The sequence below is a fragment of the Strix aluco genome, chromosome 3 (genome assembly GCF_031877795.1).
Source record: "Strix aluco isolate bStrAlu1 chromosome 3, bStrAlu1.hap1, whole genome shotgun sequence".
Taxonomy (NCBI): domain Eukaryota; kingdom Metazoa; phylum Chordata; class Aves; order Strigiformes; family Strigidae; genus Strix; species Strix aluco.
The window spans coordinates 103,378,650-103,396,757 of NC_133933.1; the positions used below are offsets into that span (position 1 = coordinate 103,378,650).

General features: G+C 40.4%; 1 protein-coding gene across 1 annotated transcript in view; it reads left to right on the forward strand.

Annotated features, from left to right (window-relative positions):
• The first annotated feature begins 1,460 nt into the window (after positions 1-1,460).
• Positions 1,461-18,108, forward strand: part of LGSN (lengsin, lens protein with glutamine synthetase domain) — a 69,478-nt gene continuing 52,830 nt past the window's right edge. The window contains exon 1 of the mRNA XM_074820784.1: positions 1,461-1,574. Coding sequence (XP_074676885.1) covers positions 1,461-1,574 — 114 coding nt within the window. The remainder of the gene's footprint in view (positions 1,575-18,108) is intronic.

Consider the following 18,108-nt stretch of genomic DNA (forward strand, 5'->3'; position numbering starts at 1 on the left):
CTCAGGTGTCCATGGTGGTCCTTCAGAGAAGTAGTGAGGCAAGCAGCTAAAGTCAGTAACAGCTTCAAACATTAATTTAATCCTCCTCTGCACTCAGGGCATAAGACTTGAGAGCACTGGATGACTATTCTGAATATGGCTTTAATATCTCACAGGGGGCACAGAAAACAGGCATCAGCAGAAGTATTCCATTGGACCAGCCCTATATCTCAGAATCTGTGCTATTCAGCGTATGATACTTTCAGGGAACTGTTGTGGTTTGTCTGATCCAGTTGTGCCTAGGCAAAGAACTAGTTTAGAAATAAGGTGTTCTGGATGAGGTATCAACATCTGAAAGACATCAACATGCAGCTATATTTTACTGTATTTACCAGCTACTCAGAATATATGGTTACATTTATCAAAATGCACTCATTAGCAGTTTATCAAAATGTACAGTGTAGACCTGTCTTGGCAGTGAGGTATTTCATTTTTCATAAATTCTAACAAGATGTGTTGCCACAGATTGTGATTGCAAACACCTCAGTGCTAATAACCTAACAGATTAAAAATGGCAGGAAAGGTGGTTGCATTACCCTTTTGCTTTAGGGCTGGAAAAGAAACATGGTTTCGAAGAGTTTGAATAAGAAAGTATCACACACAAAGATAATAAAACGTAGCAAAAGAACAAGTAGAGACACTTCCATGGTATTTAAAGGATTAAAAGGTTTATTTGTGTGCCTCTGAAAGTATAGAAGGCACAGCCTTCTATATTATATTAGACTGATAATATTAGGTAATATTAGACTGACAAACTGGTTTATCTCAGAACCATGGGGAAGGTTTAAGGTAGGAGCATGATAAAAAGTGATGTGTTCGTACCCTTAGAAAGAGAATGAGAAATAGGATATAAACAAATTATTTCCTATTTCATAGCTGTATGAGCCTCCCAAAAATTTGCAGAGCAAAACTGATCCTTTTTGCAGATACACTTTGGTTCTAAGTCACAAGTACAACCAAAAACAGAAAAAGAAGTGAATTAAGCAAATATGATCAAAATGTTTAGAGGTATGCTGGTTTTGCCACTTAGTGCTAAGTTAGCAGTTATTTCATGAGAGGGCAGAAATAGACAGCTGGAGTGAAAACCTTTTACAAGATTCCAGCTAAATCAGTCCTTTTCACTATGGGTGCAGTATTGTTAGGTGGCATTTGAGTGAATCCAGATCTCAGCAATCCATCAATGTGTAAACACTGCAAATTATGAACTTAACTTTGAAAGAGCAAATTAAAACATTATTTTGTCTCATTTATTTGTTTGCTTTTGTAGTGAGAAAGCTGTAATTTAAAAGTAATTAATTTATGGTCTGTCTGATTGTGTAGCAGGTGTATTGAATTTAAATATCATTAGGTTAGAATTTGCCCCGCTGAACTGGTAAATACAGTAATTTACAGACAATTAGCTGCTTGCTGATGGCTTTCAGATGCTGATCACCGAGAAACATAACCCCAGTGCCATATCTGCACAAGCAGTTTGTGCCATCCTCCCACTGCTGCCTATTCATCTGGACCTGAGATCTCATAGGCTCATTTCAGCAGTAAGTAAAAAATTGACATTGTTGGCAAATTTACAGCTATGACTCTGTGCGGTAATGTGACTAAAGCAAACTGGCAGGAAGCATGTAGTCATGTCTTAGATCGTCTAGAATTTTGCAGCTATCAAGAGATTGTCTATTCCCAACACATTTAGCAACTAAACCCTATTAAACTATTAGAAAACAGCCTTGTTTGTTCTGTTCTTATGGAACCTCATAGTTATGGATTTATCAGTGTTGTAACCATTTGAACTTGATTTACATCTTTCCTTGTCAGGGATCTAAAATCTGTTGCTTGTCTGTATCTGGTTTATCATCTGTGCTATCTGAACTGCTAGTGATTGTTTTTACAGAGCACAATATGCCTCAGAGCCCACATGTCCAGTAATCCGCCTGGCTTCTGAGCAACATTATTTAATAGTACTGATGGAAAACAAGTATATTCCACAAAATAATGATTACAGTATTTCAATTCCTCACAGTAGTCAAGGAGGAAGTACACTCATGCAAAACATGCAGAAAAATGAAAAAGAGATACACAGCTTAAAAAAATTAACAGTTTATTATCAGCATGAAACCTCAGTAGTGTTGTCTTTTCTGAACTAATTATTATTTTTCAATGGTTTCTAAATCCTCCACTATGTCCAGGGGGCATCGTACAAACCAAAGCATTAGTAATACAAATGTGAAAGGATCTCTGCTTCTGTTTTTTTCTTTTTCTGACTACCCCATCACCTTCCCTTGACTAGTCAACAGCACAGTGCCTCCTTATCTGTTAAGAAAACACATATTAAATGAATAGGCAAAACTCCAGTTCAGTCTCATCTCTGAAAGTAATGAAGTCCAATAACACGGGCTCTATTGATACTCTCTACATTAACCCCTGTCTTGTCACTTGCTATTGTCTAGATTGAAGCTCTTCCATGGACTCTGAAAGGAGAAATTATCTGAAATTTTAAATCCCTAACCACTTAAAATTAGACAAGAACCCCAGTCCTGAAAACTGGTAGGTGCAGGGAATAAGCCTGGATAGTGTCAATAATTTTCAGAAAATTACTCTCCAATTACATTACTGAGGGTTTACAGAAGCACATCCTAAGACCTTGCACACAACAAATGATTGTCAGTGAAAGTGTTGTGATGTACCCCAGTCAATGTGCCTTTGCTAATGAAGAGGGCTGCAGTATATTGAACCAAGGTCCTTTTGATTTGGAGTTTTAGTTGTGAATATGGGTTTAGGATGCAATCATCTCATCTCTGGGAATCAGACTGACCACATCAATTCTACCATCAAATGACAAGAGCTTCCACTCATTGCCAGAGTTGGGACAGCATCAAACAAGTAATTTCATCACTAATTTGCAACCATTATCCAATCACTGATAAACAGTCCAACCATGACTTTTGTTTTATAATATGCTCACTTGAGAATAGGAGTGAAGTTCACCAGGAGTGGATCCTTCTCAAAAAAAATGCTAGAGCACATAGAAAATAAGGAGGTGATTGGTGACAGCCAACATGGCTTCACTAAGGGCAAATCACAGCTGACAAATTTGGTGGACATCTACGTCAGGGTTGCAGCATTGGTGGATAAGGGAAGAGCAACTGACATCATCTACCTGTACATGTGCAAAGCATCTGACACTGTCCTGCACGACATCCTTATCTCTAAATTGGAGAGACATGGTCTTGATGGATGGGCCACTTGGTGCATCAAGTGCATCTATACCAATGCACACAGTATGAGCGACAAACAGGGGGAGCTTGAAGCCATGATGCAGCATGAGAACTATGACATAGCAGCTATAACAGAAACGTGGTGGGATGCCTCACATGACTGGAGTGCTGCAATCGATGGCTAAAAGCTCTTCAGGAGGGATAGACAGGGAAGGAGAGGTGGTGGAGTGGCCCTGTATGTTAGAGAATGCTATGAGAGCTCAGAAATCAAGTATAGTGATAACGGGGTGAGAGTGTTTGGATTAGGTTAAGGGCCAACAAAGCAGATCTTGCTGTGGGAGTCTGCTATAGACCTCCCAACCAAAGCAGTGAGGTGGATGAAGCTTTCTATAGACAGTTGGGAGAAATCTCACAGTCACTTGCCATTGTTCTTGTGGGGGACTTTAACCTCCCGAGTATCTGCTGGGATCACAACACAGCAGAGAGGGAACAATCCAGGAGGTTCCTGGAATGTGTGGAGGATAACTTCCTCACACAGCTGGTGAGTGAGCCAACCAGGGAAGGTGCCCTCCTGGACCTGCTTCTTGTGAACAGGGAAGAGCTGGTGGGGGAAGTAAAGGTTGGAGGCCATCTAGGGTGCAGTGATCATGAGATGATTGAATTTTCGATCCTTGGAGAAACAAAGAGAGGGGTTAGTAAAACTGCCACCTTAGACTTCCGAAGGGCAAACTTTGACCTGTTCAAAAGACTGATTAACAAAATCCCTTGGGAGGCTGCCTTGAAGGATATGGGAGTCCAGGAAGGCTGGACATACTTCAAGAGAGGAGTCTTCAACGCACAGGAGCAGGCTGTTCCTGTGTGCCGAAAAACAAGCAGGCAGGGAAGGAGACCAGTCTGGCTAAACAGGGACCTTTGGCTGGATCTCAAGAACAAAAGGAGAATCTATTGTCTTTGGAAGAGGGGCCAGGTCTCTCACGAAGACTATAAAGATGTAGTGAAGTTATGCAGGGAGAACGTTAGGAGAGCCAAAGTGCAGCTAGAGCTCAACTTGGCTACAGCTGTTAAGGATGATAAAAAATGTTTCTATAAATTTGTTAACAGCAGGAGGAGGATTAGGGAAAATCTCCCTCCTTTATTGGATGCAGAGGGAAACATGGTAACTAAGGATGAGGAAAAGGCTGAGGTGCTCAATGCCTACTTTGCCTCAGTCTTTAGCAGTGGAACTGGCTGTTCCCTGGACACCCAGCCTCATGAGCTGGGAGATGGGGAGGGGAGGCAAAATAAGGTCAGCACAATTAAAGAGGAAGTGGTCAGAGACCTGCTTCACCACTTGGATGCACACAAGTCTGTGGAACCGGATGGGTTACACCCAAGGGTGCTGAAAGAGTTGACAGATGTGCTCGCCAAGCTGCTTTCCATGATTTACCTGAAATCGTGGCTAACTGAGGAGGTCCCATTGGACTGGAGGGTGGCAGATGTGACACCCATCTACAAGAGAGGCAGAAAGGACAATCAAGGAAACTATAGACCTGTCAGTCTGACCTCGGTGCCAGGGAAGGTCATGGAGCAGGTCATCTCGAGTGCCATTAAAAGTCATATAATGGACAACCAGGGGATCAGGCCTAGTCAGCATGGGTTTAGGAAAGGCAGGTCCTGCCTGACAAACCTCATCTCCTTCTATGACAAGATGACCCAACTGTTGGACGAGGGAAAAGCTGTGGATATTATCTACCTGGATTTTCAAAAAGCATTTGGCACAGTTCCCCATAGGATTCTCATAGAAAAACTGGCTGCCCATGGCCTGGATGAGCAAACAGTCTGCTGGGTCAAGCACTGGCTGGATGGACGGTCCCAGAGAGTGGTGGTCAATGGAGTTAAATCCAGCTGGCGGAGGGTCACAAGTGGTGTTCCTCAGGGCTCGGTGTTGGGACCATTTCTGTTCAACATCTTTATTGATGATCTTGATAAGGACATAGAGTGTATCATCAGTAAGTTCGCAGATGACACCAAGTTAAGCGGGAGTGTCGATCTGCATGAAGATAGGGAGGCACTACAGAGGGACTTGGATAGATTGGATCGGTGGGCCAACGTTAACGGGATGAGCTTCAACAAGACCAAGTGCCAGGTCCTGCACTTGGGCCACAACAACCCCATGCATCGCTACAGGCTTGGGGAGGTGTAGCTGGAGAGCTGTGTGGAAGAGAAGGATCTGGGGGTTTCTAATTGACAAGCAGCTGAACATGAGCCGGCAGTGTGCCCGGGTGGCCAAGAAAGCCAACGGCATCCTGGCTTGTATTAGAAATAGTGTGACCAGCAGAAGTAGGGAGGTGATAGTCCCCCTGTACTCTGCACTGGTGAGGCCACACCAGTTTTGGGCACCTCAATACGAGAGAGATATCGAGGTGCTGGAGTGAGTGCAGAGGAGGGCAACGAAGCTGGTGAAGGGCCTGGAGAACAAATCCTATGAGGAGCGACTGAAGGAGCTGGGACTGTTCAGTTTGAGGAAGAGAAGGCTGAGGGGAGACCTCATCACTCTCTACAGCTACCTGAAAGGACATTGTAGAGAGGTTGGTGCTGGTCTCTTCTCACAGGTGATTAGTGACAGAACAAGGGGGAACGGCTTTAAACTGCAACAGGGGAGTTTTAGACTGGACAATAGGAAAAAATTTTTCACAGAAAGAGTGGTCAGACAGTGGAGTAGGCTGCCCAGGGAGGTGGTGGAGTCACCATCCCTGGATGTGTTTAAGGGTCATTTAGATGAGATGCTGGGGGATGTGGTGTAGGGGAGAACTTTGTAGAGTAGGGCTGATGTTTGGACTCGATGATCCCAAGGGTCTTTTCCAACCTGAATGATTCTGTGATTCTATGATTTGGAATTGGCTGGATGGTTGGAAAGAGTTGCAGTCAATGGCTCAATGTCCAAGGGAAAAGAGGTGAAGAGTGGTATTCTTCAGGGATCAGTACTGGTACCAGTGCTGTTTAACATCTTTGTCAGTGACATGGACAGTGGGATTGAGTGCACCCTCAGTGACTTTGCTGATGACACCAAGCTGTGTGGTGCAGTCGACACGCTGGAGGGAAGGGGTATCATCCAGAGGGACCTTGACAGGCTTGAGAGGTGGGTCTGTGCAAACCTCATGAAGTTCAACAAGGCCAAGTGCCAAGTCCTGCACGTGGGTTGAGGCAATCCCAAGCACAAATACAGGCTGGGTGATGAGTGGATTGAGAGCAGCCCTGCGGAGAAGGACTTGAGGGTAGTAGTGGATGGAAAACTGACTATGAGCCAGCAATGTGCATCACAGCCCAGAAAGCTGTGGTGGTGCAATACTGGATCCAAATACTTTGTGTGTTTGTAGGTTTTGTATTTGTGAATACACATGTATATATGTAGATGTAAGGTACCGTGTAGTAAGTTAGTATGAATCTTGTCATCTTCGAATCTGTAGACAAGTTGCTATTTTAACCGAATTATTTTGTAAATCTTAAATTGGTTAATGATTAAGTGTTTCTAGTCATTAATAAATCTTGATTTGCTGCTAAATCATTACCATGTTAATACTTTCATCCATGACAAACGCCAACCTTATCCTGGGCTGCATCAAGAGAAGTGTGGCCAGCAGGTCGAGGGAGGTGATTCTCTGCCTCTACTCTGCTCTCGTGAGACCCCACCTGTAGTACTGTGTCCAGCTCTGGGGCCCCCAACATATGAAGGACATGGACCTGCTTGAGCAGGTCCAGAGGAGCCACAAAGATGATGAGCACCTCCCCTATGAGGGCAGGCTGAGAGAGTTGGGGTTGTTCAACCTAGAGAAGAGAAGGCTCCGGGGAGACCTTATAGGGGCCTTCCAGTACTTAAAGGGGGCCTACAGGAAAGATGGGGAGTGACTTTTTATCAGGGAATGTAGCAACAGGCTGAGGGGTAACAGTTTTAAACTGAAAGAGGGTAGATTTACATTAGCTATAAGGACGTAATTCTTTACTGTGAGACACTGGAACAGGTTTCCCAGAGAAGTTGTGGATGCCCCCTCCCTGGAAGTGTTCAAGGCCAGTTTGGACGGGGCTTTGAGCAACCTGGTCTAGTGGAAGGTGTCCCTGCCCATGGCAGAGGGGTTGGAACTAGGTGATCTTTAAGGTCTCTTACAACCCAAACCATTCTATGATTCTATTATTCATACTTCCAATGAAAAAAAAGTTGAATTCTTGTGTCAAATTACAAGAACAACTTTGTTAGATCAGGACAAACATCTGTCTAGCTCACTGATCTGTCTCTGTCAATGGTTACTAGTAGATACTTTGGGAAAGACAATAAATGAGGACAAGCACAGAATGATTTTTCCTGTGGTTATACCCTTATAAATTTCAGCAATCTGAGACTTGGGGATTTTCAGAATGGAGGTTTTCCATTCACTCTTCCATTAATTTTGTCTAATTGCTTTTTGAGCCCTTTTATACTTTTGGCATTGACAACATCCTGTGGCAATGAGTGCTTCAGTTTAATTATGTGTCACATGAAAAATACTTCCTTTTATTTGTTCTAAACCAGTTGCCTGGTAAATTCATTTTGTTCCACCTTGTCTTTGTGTTATGGGAAACAGTGAATAGTTATTCCCTGTTCAACCTCTCTATGCCTTTCACAGTTTCTACATACTTCTCTTCAATTTTCCCATATTTATTTATTTTCCATACTGAAGAATCTTAATTTGTTTAATCTCCCCCATGTTCTAAATCCCCAATTATATTTATTTTCCAATTTTACTGTGTTCTTTTGGAGTAGAATCACAGTACCTTATTTCCATTTGATTCTTTACTGTTTTCATAATGGTTCTTGCTATTCTATTTTCTGTTTTGATAATTTCTGAACATTGAAAAGATATTTTCAGAGAATTTTCCATAAGATCTACTTTCAGGATCACTTTTGAAATCTAGTATTATGCTTGTCAACTTACAGTTTGTTTCCCTTCACGATGATAGGCATGAATTTGCATTCATGAAGAATGAATTTTGTTTGCCCCTCTCTCATTCAGATATTCTGTACCGTAAGACCATTCTACAGTTTGTTCTTGTCAGTTCCAGTGCTGACTCTTGTAATTCATTTTCACAGAATCACACAATCACAGAATCATCTAGGTTGGAAAAGACCTTGAAGATCATCCAGTCCAACCGTTAACCTAACACTGACAGTTTCCAACTACACCATATCCCTCAGCGCTATGTCAACCCGACTCTTAAATACCTCCAGGGATGGGGACTCCACCACTGCCCTGGGCAGCCCATTCCAATGCCTAACAACCGGTTCTGTAAAGAAATACTTCCTAATATCTAGTCTAAACCTTTCCTGGTACAACTTGAGGCCATTACCTCTTGTCTTATTGCTTGTTACTTCATTAAAGAGACTCATCCCCAGCTCTCTGCCACCAAGACACAATTCAAGATTTATAACATTAGACTGCATCAAGTATTTATTTCAATTTTCTCATGAAGGGTCTTCAGATTTGGAGAGAAGGGGAAATAAATTAATCTGTTAATGGGAAAAGGCGGCGCAGTGCTTGCTATGGGCTAGAACAAATATTTCCAGACTGGACATTCCCCACCCCTGCTTTAAGCCTTTGTGGACCCCCTGTGATGACATTGCAGCCCCCCCAGGATTCCACAGACCACAGGTTGAGAACCACTGTTCTACTGTATATTCCTAATCCTTATTGGTTGTTCTTTGACCAGTTACTAATCCATTAGAGGACTTTCCTTCTTCATCCCTTGACATTGAACTCTTGATAGAGCCTTTGTCAAAGAATATTTTCAAAAGCTTCTTGAAAATCTAAATTCATTGTAGAGCTTCAATATTAATTCCTTAAGATGATTATTGTTCATGATAATAAAAATAATTTATAGTTCTTAATCAGGGGTTAGGATTCAGCCATGTTTATGATGCTGAAAAGTCCAGACCTGACACCTGTCAGTGTCTAATGTATCATGAAGAAAAGCTCAGGGAAGTAACAGGAAGTTGATATTTGAGTCTCTCCGGGCAATGTTTTCAGCTGACCACCTTTCTGTGGTTCCAGTGGTGGACAGTGGACTAAGCAATACGTCACACTCCATTTTGGTGGTTGACATGAGAGGATGAAAGCTAGAAACTATACTTTTAAAAATCAGATTCAAGTAGCTAGTATCTAAGAGATCTACAGTAGCTACAAATTTAGAGGACCTGGATATCACTGTAACCAGAGATAAAAGTCAGTATGCATTTCACTGCAAATCTTCACTAACATGTCTTGATTGTGAAGACAGAAGTAGTTTCCTAAGGTTGAATATCTTCACGGAAAGGTACCTCATAAAAGGGCTCAGCAAACTTATGGAAAGCTAGGCAAGAATGAGATTTTGATGAATAACTTCCCATTTTCTTGGACACCAAGACTACATCTTCCATATTTTATAGTCTCAGCTCTGCAAGATACTGTGTTTCTCCAACAGAGACATTTTTTCTCCTGTAGCCCTCTTTTGACATCTTTTTTGCTCCTTAACCTTGTAAGCTAGACATACTAGTTTATATTGATAACAGTTATACATTTGGGACTGTGAGATAACAGAGAAGCAGAGTTGTCATGAAATGTAAATGTATGTAGTCTTAACTGCAGGAAATAGGAACCAAAGTGTATCTCAGCTTCACTGTGTGAAACTTGACAAGTGAAGGAATACCTAAATTTAATCAAAGAGGCAAGATTGCATCTGCCTTCTAGTATTTTTCTTTGCAATTTTACTCTCTGATAGCCATTCTTAATTGGAAATAAAACAGAATTTAATCTCTGAGCAATAGACAAATTTTACTATGACCCATCTTTAGAGTTATTGTGGAGACTGAATTTTCTTTGTCTGGAAAAAGATGTCAGAATATTGGTGTATGTCAAATATCAGCTGGTTATGAGTAGAAATTTTTATGCTTGGGTAAAAATTACCAAGATCAGCGAAAGTTTAGATGGGTAATGGGAACTGGAGATTACTTCATAAGAGATGACATCTTAGAATAACAAAGCAGTTTTAAGTATCTGTAACTGGCATGTTCTTAAAGATGTAGTTTGCTAAAATACCCATGAATAAAAAATGATGGTTTCAAGGGGCTGAAATTTGATATGATTTGTAGAAGAAAAAACATCCAAATAGAAATATGTAGTAAATCTGCACTGCTTCTTAATCTACCATCCAACATAAAAGAAACATAAACAAGTCTAGGTATTTGTTCTTCATTAACTCTTTTGAACCTCTGGAGCCTCATTATGGTTGTGTTTTGCCTATTGGATTTCAGTTATGCACCTAAACTTGGACATATTTGTTATACACATATGATTCAAAGTCTTGTTATACAAGATAGAAATTCATTACAGGAACACAGTAGAATTGTTGACTTCAAGTCAACACTGAATATTGAGATTAGAATATTAAAATAAAAATTCATGATGCACATTCATTATCTTTTTCCACAGATAAGGACTTGCTGACAGAGTAACATCCTTGTTAAATAAGCTCTCTGACAAATGTAGTCTGCTTCTGTTATCAGAGTAATCCTAATTTATCCAAACATATTTAATGTTCAGATATTTCAGAAATAATGGCAACAAATAATTTGTAAGCTAAAGTACTTTCTTTGATGATGTATCCAGTATTTTTCTAGGTACTGTGTTTGGCAACCAGAAAATTAACATTTGGATTTCCTACCAGTTTGCTGTTCAACCAGCATTTGGGGCACTTCCCAATTCCGCCCATTCCTTATTCCCTAAACAGTCCTGGCCAATATGCACAGAATCTTCTTCTTCATATCAGTGTAGATGAGTGTGTAGGTGTTATAGTCATGAGGTATTGTTTCAGCTGCCTGGTTGGAAGACAAACTTATGAAGAGTACAGGGAAGGGGAAGACTAAATTTTATGCATTCATTAAAACCTTAATTGAATCAAAATTCACACTAAAATATATTAAACCTCCAGAATTCAGACTTTTGATTTACCAACCTGTCATCCTTTGCATATGTGTGAAGAGCAATACAGACTCATGAAAAACTAAAGAATCACTGCATATACATATGGCTCTTCCTGAAATGAGAGTAAAGAAAGAAGGGGAAAAAAAGGAAGTAAGATGATAAAGAAACACTAGGAAGGAACATAATTTGCTGAAAGCTTTGTGGTATCTCAGATGCAGATTCCTGAGCTTTTATATAAAATACCATATTTAGAAAACCAGCTGAGTCTCCTATTAGAAGTAATTATCATATCTTGCAGCTACCCCTTGTATTATTATTTGCACGAAGATTATAAGGGTTATTTCTTTGTGAAAATCTAGACCAAAGTACAACAACTCAGTTTCATTTCTTGACTTTCAGTGTGGTTTCTGAAAGGGTTAGCTGATATAAAAGAACTCAGCCATGGTATGTTCTTCCCTTGAGACAACCTATGTTCATTTAAGAAAGGCTTAAGTCCCCAGCCATGCACGTGGAGTCTTGTTTGCCTCTCATTTAGCACAGGCTGCCAGGCTGCCTTGAACAGCCTTTGGAGAGGCAGAAAATAGGTATGTATACTGCATTCAGAAGCAAAACAGAAAAAAAAAAAAAATTCTTGATTCATACCAGGGAACAATTTTGGAGATCTGTAAGTATTCACACATTTTTTCCCTCAGAAAAGCATACAGAATTCCCAAAGTTTATACAGAGGAATATTTTCTAACCCAATTACATGCTCAAACATCTCAGCAGTTCACTGTCTGCAGTAATTTGAATCTAAAACTGAATAACTTCTGCCCTTGTTCTGGTTACTGGTATTTTTGGAGGCTACAAGCTGACTTTAGGGATTCCTAGTCTCCTTAAAGTCATCTGACATCCATGATTGTGCTGGCCTGAACTCTGGAGCTAGTTCTTTGACCTGCCTGTATTTATTTGTGGGACCAATGTCCAGCCCCAAGTTTTAAACTGTACTTGATCCTTCTCCTGCAAAAAGTAACTATAACGGAGCCTAAGGTATTAAGGGTCCAAAAGCCTTGCTTTTGACTGGGGTTTGCCTCCTGCTGTGAGGAGCAGTGCAGTAAATTCCCTACCCTTTAGTCAGGTACAGCTGCTATGGGTAGATCACACCCACTTAGCATGTGGATGATGTGTGGCAATAAGGCCGACACATACAGGAACACAAGACCATAAAGTAAGTAGAGGTCACAATAAAAATAGTCAGAATTACTTTATTTCAGATTCTGGGGCATTTATTATTATTAATATTCTCTTATAAGTTGTTACAGGGTTGATGCTGTTTAGATTATGTCGAAAAGATGTGCAAATCCCAGAAAAGGATAATTCCTATATATTCTGCTGCAGCCTGCCTTCAGACAAGTGTGGACAGTGCTGTGAGTGACGAGTCATTTTGCTCATGCTCTTTGTGGAAATAAAGTGTTTGGAGAAGGAAAGCAGACCATTTCCCTGGGCTGTGAAGACAGAGCACAGGAGATCTTGACCCTGTAGAGTAGTAATTAGGGCGTGCACTGGAAGGACAGTGACCTGGATTTTGAAATATTTTTGTGATGAATGTTGATGTTAGAGCATCATAGGTAGATATGTAAAACACTTCTGGATAAGGATTAGTGCTTAGAGCTCTGTTTACTCTTTTGTTCATCCAAAAGCGTGTTTTTTCCTACTTTGTCATGTCCTCTCCTGCATTTGTGCTGTGTGGCCAAATGACTTTTATGTTGTTCTGTGTACAGTGACAGTACCAGCAAAAACGATGGCAAGTACCATTTTTATCCAGTTAGTCCCTTGTCTGGTGCTTAAGGTACAAACCAGTTATTTGGGCTTAAATTTCTGCAAGCAGGGGAGAGTGCTGAGGTTGCATATCCACCTCGTTAAAGCTGATGAGACATCAAATGGATTCATGCATAAAATTTAAAGGGCAGCTTTGTGTCCTCAGCCTTTGTTTTCATTTTAAATATAGTCCTCACTGTTGAATTCTTCAAAATGTGGCTTTAAAAATAAACCCTCTACAGATAAGTCTGAGTTTTTGATCTCTGGGTATAGGTAAACTTAACGGCAGTTTTAAGAGAGGCACTAAATCTCCAAACGAGATACCAGCCTCTTTTTTTTTTTTTAAGTGATTCTTTTTTGCTGACTTTAGAAAACTTCCTTTTAACGCGTACACTGGAGGGGATGATTCCAGTATCTATATTCCTACCTCTTTCTATAGGCTATTTACAAAATCAGGATATCTAACAGAAGGTTATGTGGTGACCAGATACTTAGGCTAACCATTTTTGTGTTTATTTTATTAAATAATTTCCATACATGTTAAAGCTTTGTGACTAATACACATTTCATGCCCAAAATTCACAGGTCTGTAGAATTTAAAGATACTATCTCAGAGATATCTGTGTTCTCAACTTGTCTCGGAAGAGCAGAATATCTGCTCTACATCTCACATTCCTTGGCTGCTTCTCTTCAGAAATAGTAGATACAGATTTCCCATTATTACAAGGCACTGCCTTAGCCAGTAAACAGAGGGGACATTGGGTAATGCTAGGTCAGATCCTAGGGCAATTAAGAAAAACATTTTTGTTTTAAATTCAGTGTCAGGAATCCTTATTACTAGAAAATGTTTGATGGGAAAGAAATAAAACAATAATTATGTGGGTTGAATTTTACACTGAACTGAAGCAGTATTCCAGAAATATTGCTGGACATAAACAGCCAAAGGGGATTTCTGATAATTTGGTGTGATTTCCATCTGAAGAATTAAACGAAAAAGATGGAGATGCATTTTCCTGACATTTGTTAACACACGGCCTGACTTCTTGTGTCTTTTTTCCACTACTTATTTATTGTAGTGCCTTGAGCTAAGCTTACTATGGGCAGAAACTAACTTTTGCTGGGATAGAAACTGGTTTTCTAATTTATACTTGTACAGCACCCACAACATAAAACTTAACTGAAACACCTACAAGGGATAAATAATAATAGTTTAATACATGGCAAGATAAGAAATGATGTTGGAATATATCTAGTACTAAGACATATAGTAGACTTTTAGAAGGCTTTCAAGATAGATAGAAGAAATGTAACATCAGATAAAACTTTCTACTGTCAGACTTGTAAAAAATGTTTTTGATACCACTGATACCGGTATAACCCTTGGACTGAACATTTTTTTCCTGTAGGGAAGTTGCAATAAAGAAGGACCTGTAATATGCATTACAGCTGATTCATGGTGAGACATATCAGGGCCCTGAGAACACCAGTTGAGCGTAATGGCCTTGACCAGCCTCACCTGGGACTCCCACCCTCTGCCCCAGGGCTCCTTGTCTTTCATTTCTGTCCTGAAGCTTCAGCTGTGGTGTAGGTATGCCTATATCCTGGATGGACCTCAGACTTATGCTCGTATGTGGCTAGTCTCTTGGATGGACCTCTCAGATGTAGGTTTGGGAATGTCTCTAGCCCCATCTCCCTTGCTCCTGACTGAGCTCCCTGGATGGACCCTGGATCTGATTCCTCTTTCGTTGTGTCTGTGGCTATTGAGGGGCCCTGTTACCAGCTCCTGTGGGACAGTGCCCTGCTGATGCGGTGCTACCTATACTGTGGTCACCCTTAGCTCCCGGTTCACCTTCACATGGTGGTTGCCTCTCACTGTGCCTGAGCATGGGTTTCATCTCTGTTTGTAGCTAGAACTGGTAATTTCAAGGGGAAATTTTTGCCAAAATTGCAAAATAAAGAAGCAAGCAACTTTGTAGAGAGATAGTAGTCTTCTGCTGGTTAGAAAAAAAGGAAAAAAGAGGGACTTAGCAAAAAAAAAAAAAAAAAGAGGCATTTCTTACTCACAGAATGCTTAAGTGCAACTTCTTATTAGCTAATTGTTTGCTTTGCATAACTTAATACTGTCGTGTTGAAATATTAGATCAAAAAAACTATGTTTCCAGCTGAAAGGATAATAGAAATAGTAATAAAATGAGCTAAGAGTACTCTGCTACAGTGGTCGGTATATGCTGTCCAAGGTGTGGCTATAACTGAAGCATTTATGAACAATTCAGTATTCAGGTCTGGATGATAAGGAAAGCTGCGCTAATGTAATTTCTTTGACCTCCAGAATCAGTGGTGTTTCTTTAGCATTGTTTTGCTTTTCGCTAATCAGTTTCTGCATCAATAACGCTGACTGCTTTGTTCTACTGGTTTGTTCTGGATGTGGGTATGTGTGTGTAGGTGACTTACTTAGAAAATGATACCTCAGCTTTGCACCAGTTTAATTCCTGGAAGGGAAGCTCCTTCTACCATGCCCTGTCACAGCCCATGAATATGATCATGTGTGCTCCTATTTGCCTTAATAAAATAAGAAAAAAACTTTAGAAGGCTTACATCAAAGAGAGATGATTGTTTAGCAAAAAATATTTTCTTTACTGACCTCAGAAAGGTACTCAAAACACATTCCAATACAAATCTTTTGCCTGCAGAAAACTCAGGCTCTTTGGATGAGGAATGTAAATTAAATAAAAGGCATCAGTCAGGCTGTGGCCAAACATTCCTTCTGAGTCTACCTGTCTCAGCTGAAACTGTTAAGGGCCCCAAATGTACCACCTACTTGTTTATGACTTGGCTGCCAAAAGGTTTGTGCATTTGTTTTCTAATCTACTTTCAGGCAAGATCATTGAGATGGTGAAAGTAGTGATACAAGACTGCTTACCAGTCCAAACACCTTTACCCGAAGTAAATTGGGGATTGTTCACCAGATTCCTCCAACAGCAGGGTTGTGGGGTCAGCAACCTCCAACAGACAGGAACAACCAGCCTGGGACTGTCAATGTTTTCAGCCACATAAATGAAAGTTCACAGTTGCCTAATTTGTTAGCTTTCTAATGCTACCTTTTCACTGTCGTGTACTTTGTGACCTGAGCTACATTATGTTTGTTGCAGATGTGGTGCAAATATAGTGGAATACAAATGTACTTGATTGTGGCATTAGCAAATTAGGTGGTGATGAGTAATCTGTGCTTTCAGGTTCTCACTGAGAACAGTTCTGAAACACTTAGAGCTTAACAGATGTGTCAAGCAGAAAATAAGCTATATCAAAGTGGAATATCCAACAATAATTATCTTGCAATTTGATTAAAGTAAATTTCAACTGCCAATTTCTCCTCTTCCAGATTTCCCAATATCATCTCTGAGGTGAAATCTGTGAGCCTGTCTTCTAATTTAAGAGGGCTACATTGGGAGAACTGGCATTTTTTTACCTCCTTTTTCCTTATGTGTATCTGAATATTTGATATGTATATATACATATCAGATACACACTTTTGTATACAAAATGGACTATTTGCTTGTCTCTCTTGCTACTCATGTTTATAAAAAATGAAATATCAAGACAGATATCGAATCTTCCATACATTTCACTGAAATACCAATGAAAATTTAGTGTGATTTATCATCTCTTAAAAATTCTTCCTTCAGTTAATTTGCATTAACACTTTCTGTTCACAGAAGATATCATGCAGCAATTTAGTGTGTGATTCTACAGATGTCAAAGATGGCGTGTGCTGCCATGGATAGACAGTATTTGTGATGATGCAGTTGTATTATTTTTAGTGGCTTTAGAAGCTCCAAGAGAATTACACAGAGAAAAAGAATTTCAGAATGTTAGCTAAATGCAGTGAACTAGCAAAAATATCAAGTGTAAGGTTCTATCTTTGACTCAGTTATTGGTTTTGCTTGACATTTCACATAGAAAGAAAAGATCACATCGGAGCTAAGTAAGTCAGATGACACTCTTACAAGATGCCATACACATTCTTGCCAAGGTTAGCAGCCTACACAAATTAAGCCCCCCAAAACAAGCTACAAAAATCTAATCAATGTCAAATAAGCCTAACAAAGCAGACAAATTTTTTGTAAGGTTTTTTTTTCTGTAGTCTAATTGAGGATTGATTTGTGTTAAAGAGTATTTTCCAATGGACAGAAAAAAATACTCTATTGATTTGTTACCACATCTTACTCTTTCTAAATATCTTAGATGGGTGGTTCTTACTTTGCCAATATAGAAGGCCTGTCACTGAGGAGACAATCTCTGGCAATTTTCCATTGTGTTATGTGAGCCAGAGTTGCTTTTGACCTCTGAAGAAAAGGTAGAGGTTTCCAAATATTTGGAAAAGTATTTTCAGCAAGGTGGACACTGGGCACATCCTGGTCACCAACTCTACACTTTGTTCAATGGCTGAAACTCTAGCATGGAGGGACTCACAGCAAAGTACCTCCCTTGGGGTTTCCCAGTTCTGAGTTTCCTTTGAAGGAATACCTACCTTTGCTCAGCAGCCTGGAAACCAGAAACCTGCCAATGAAATGCGAGACCTTGGCCATCACCCTTGTTCTGGGAGATGTTGAAACCACACCTTCCTTGTCTCAGAGTCTGGGGAGGACCTGGCTGCTGGATAATTGACAGTGAGGATGAAGCTGTATCATTGTGCAGAAAAGACTGCAAAAAGATCATGGAGTCAGAAGGAGAAAAACTCATGGGGAATGGGGAAATCTCTATTCCAAATAATGTTTGCGCTTTTTATCCCATGTCTCTTAACTGGATATTACACAGGCAGAGCTCAGATCAGGAACCAGAATGAGACACACTGTCTCAGAAAGGCTGTAGACATATGTGCCCTCTTGTTTGCCCTCTCAGGCTAGTGCACACTGTAAGGCACCAAATGTGGACAAATTGGGTATAGACAAGGGCCTGAGGGTTCAGTTCCAGCACAGCAGCTGTAACAGTGGTTGCAGGTGAGGGAATCTCAGCAGCATGAGAAGTCACTTCTGGTCCAGGCACATTCAGCCCCAAAATCCAGACTGTAGGTAGGTGTGATGGATTTCGACCACAGT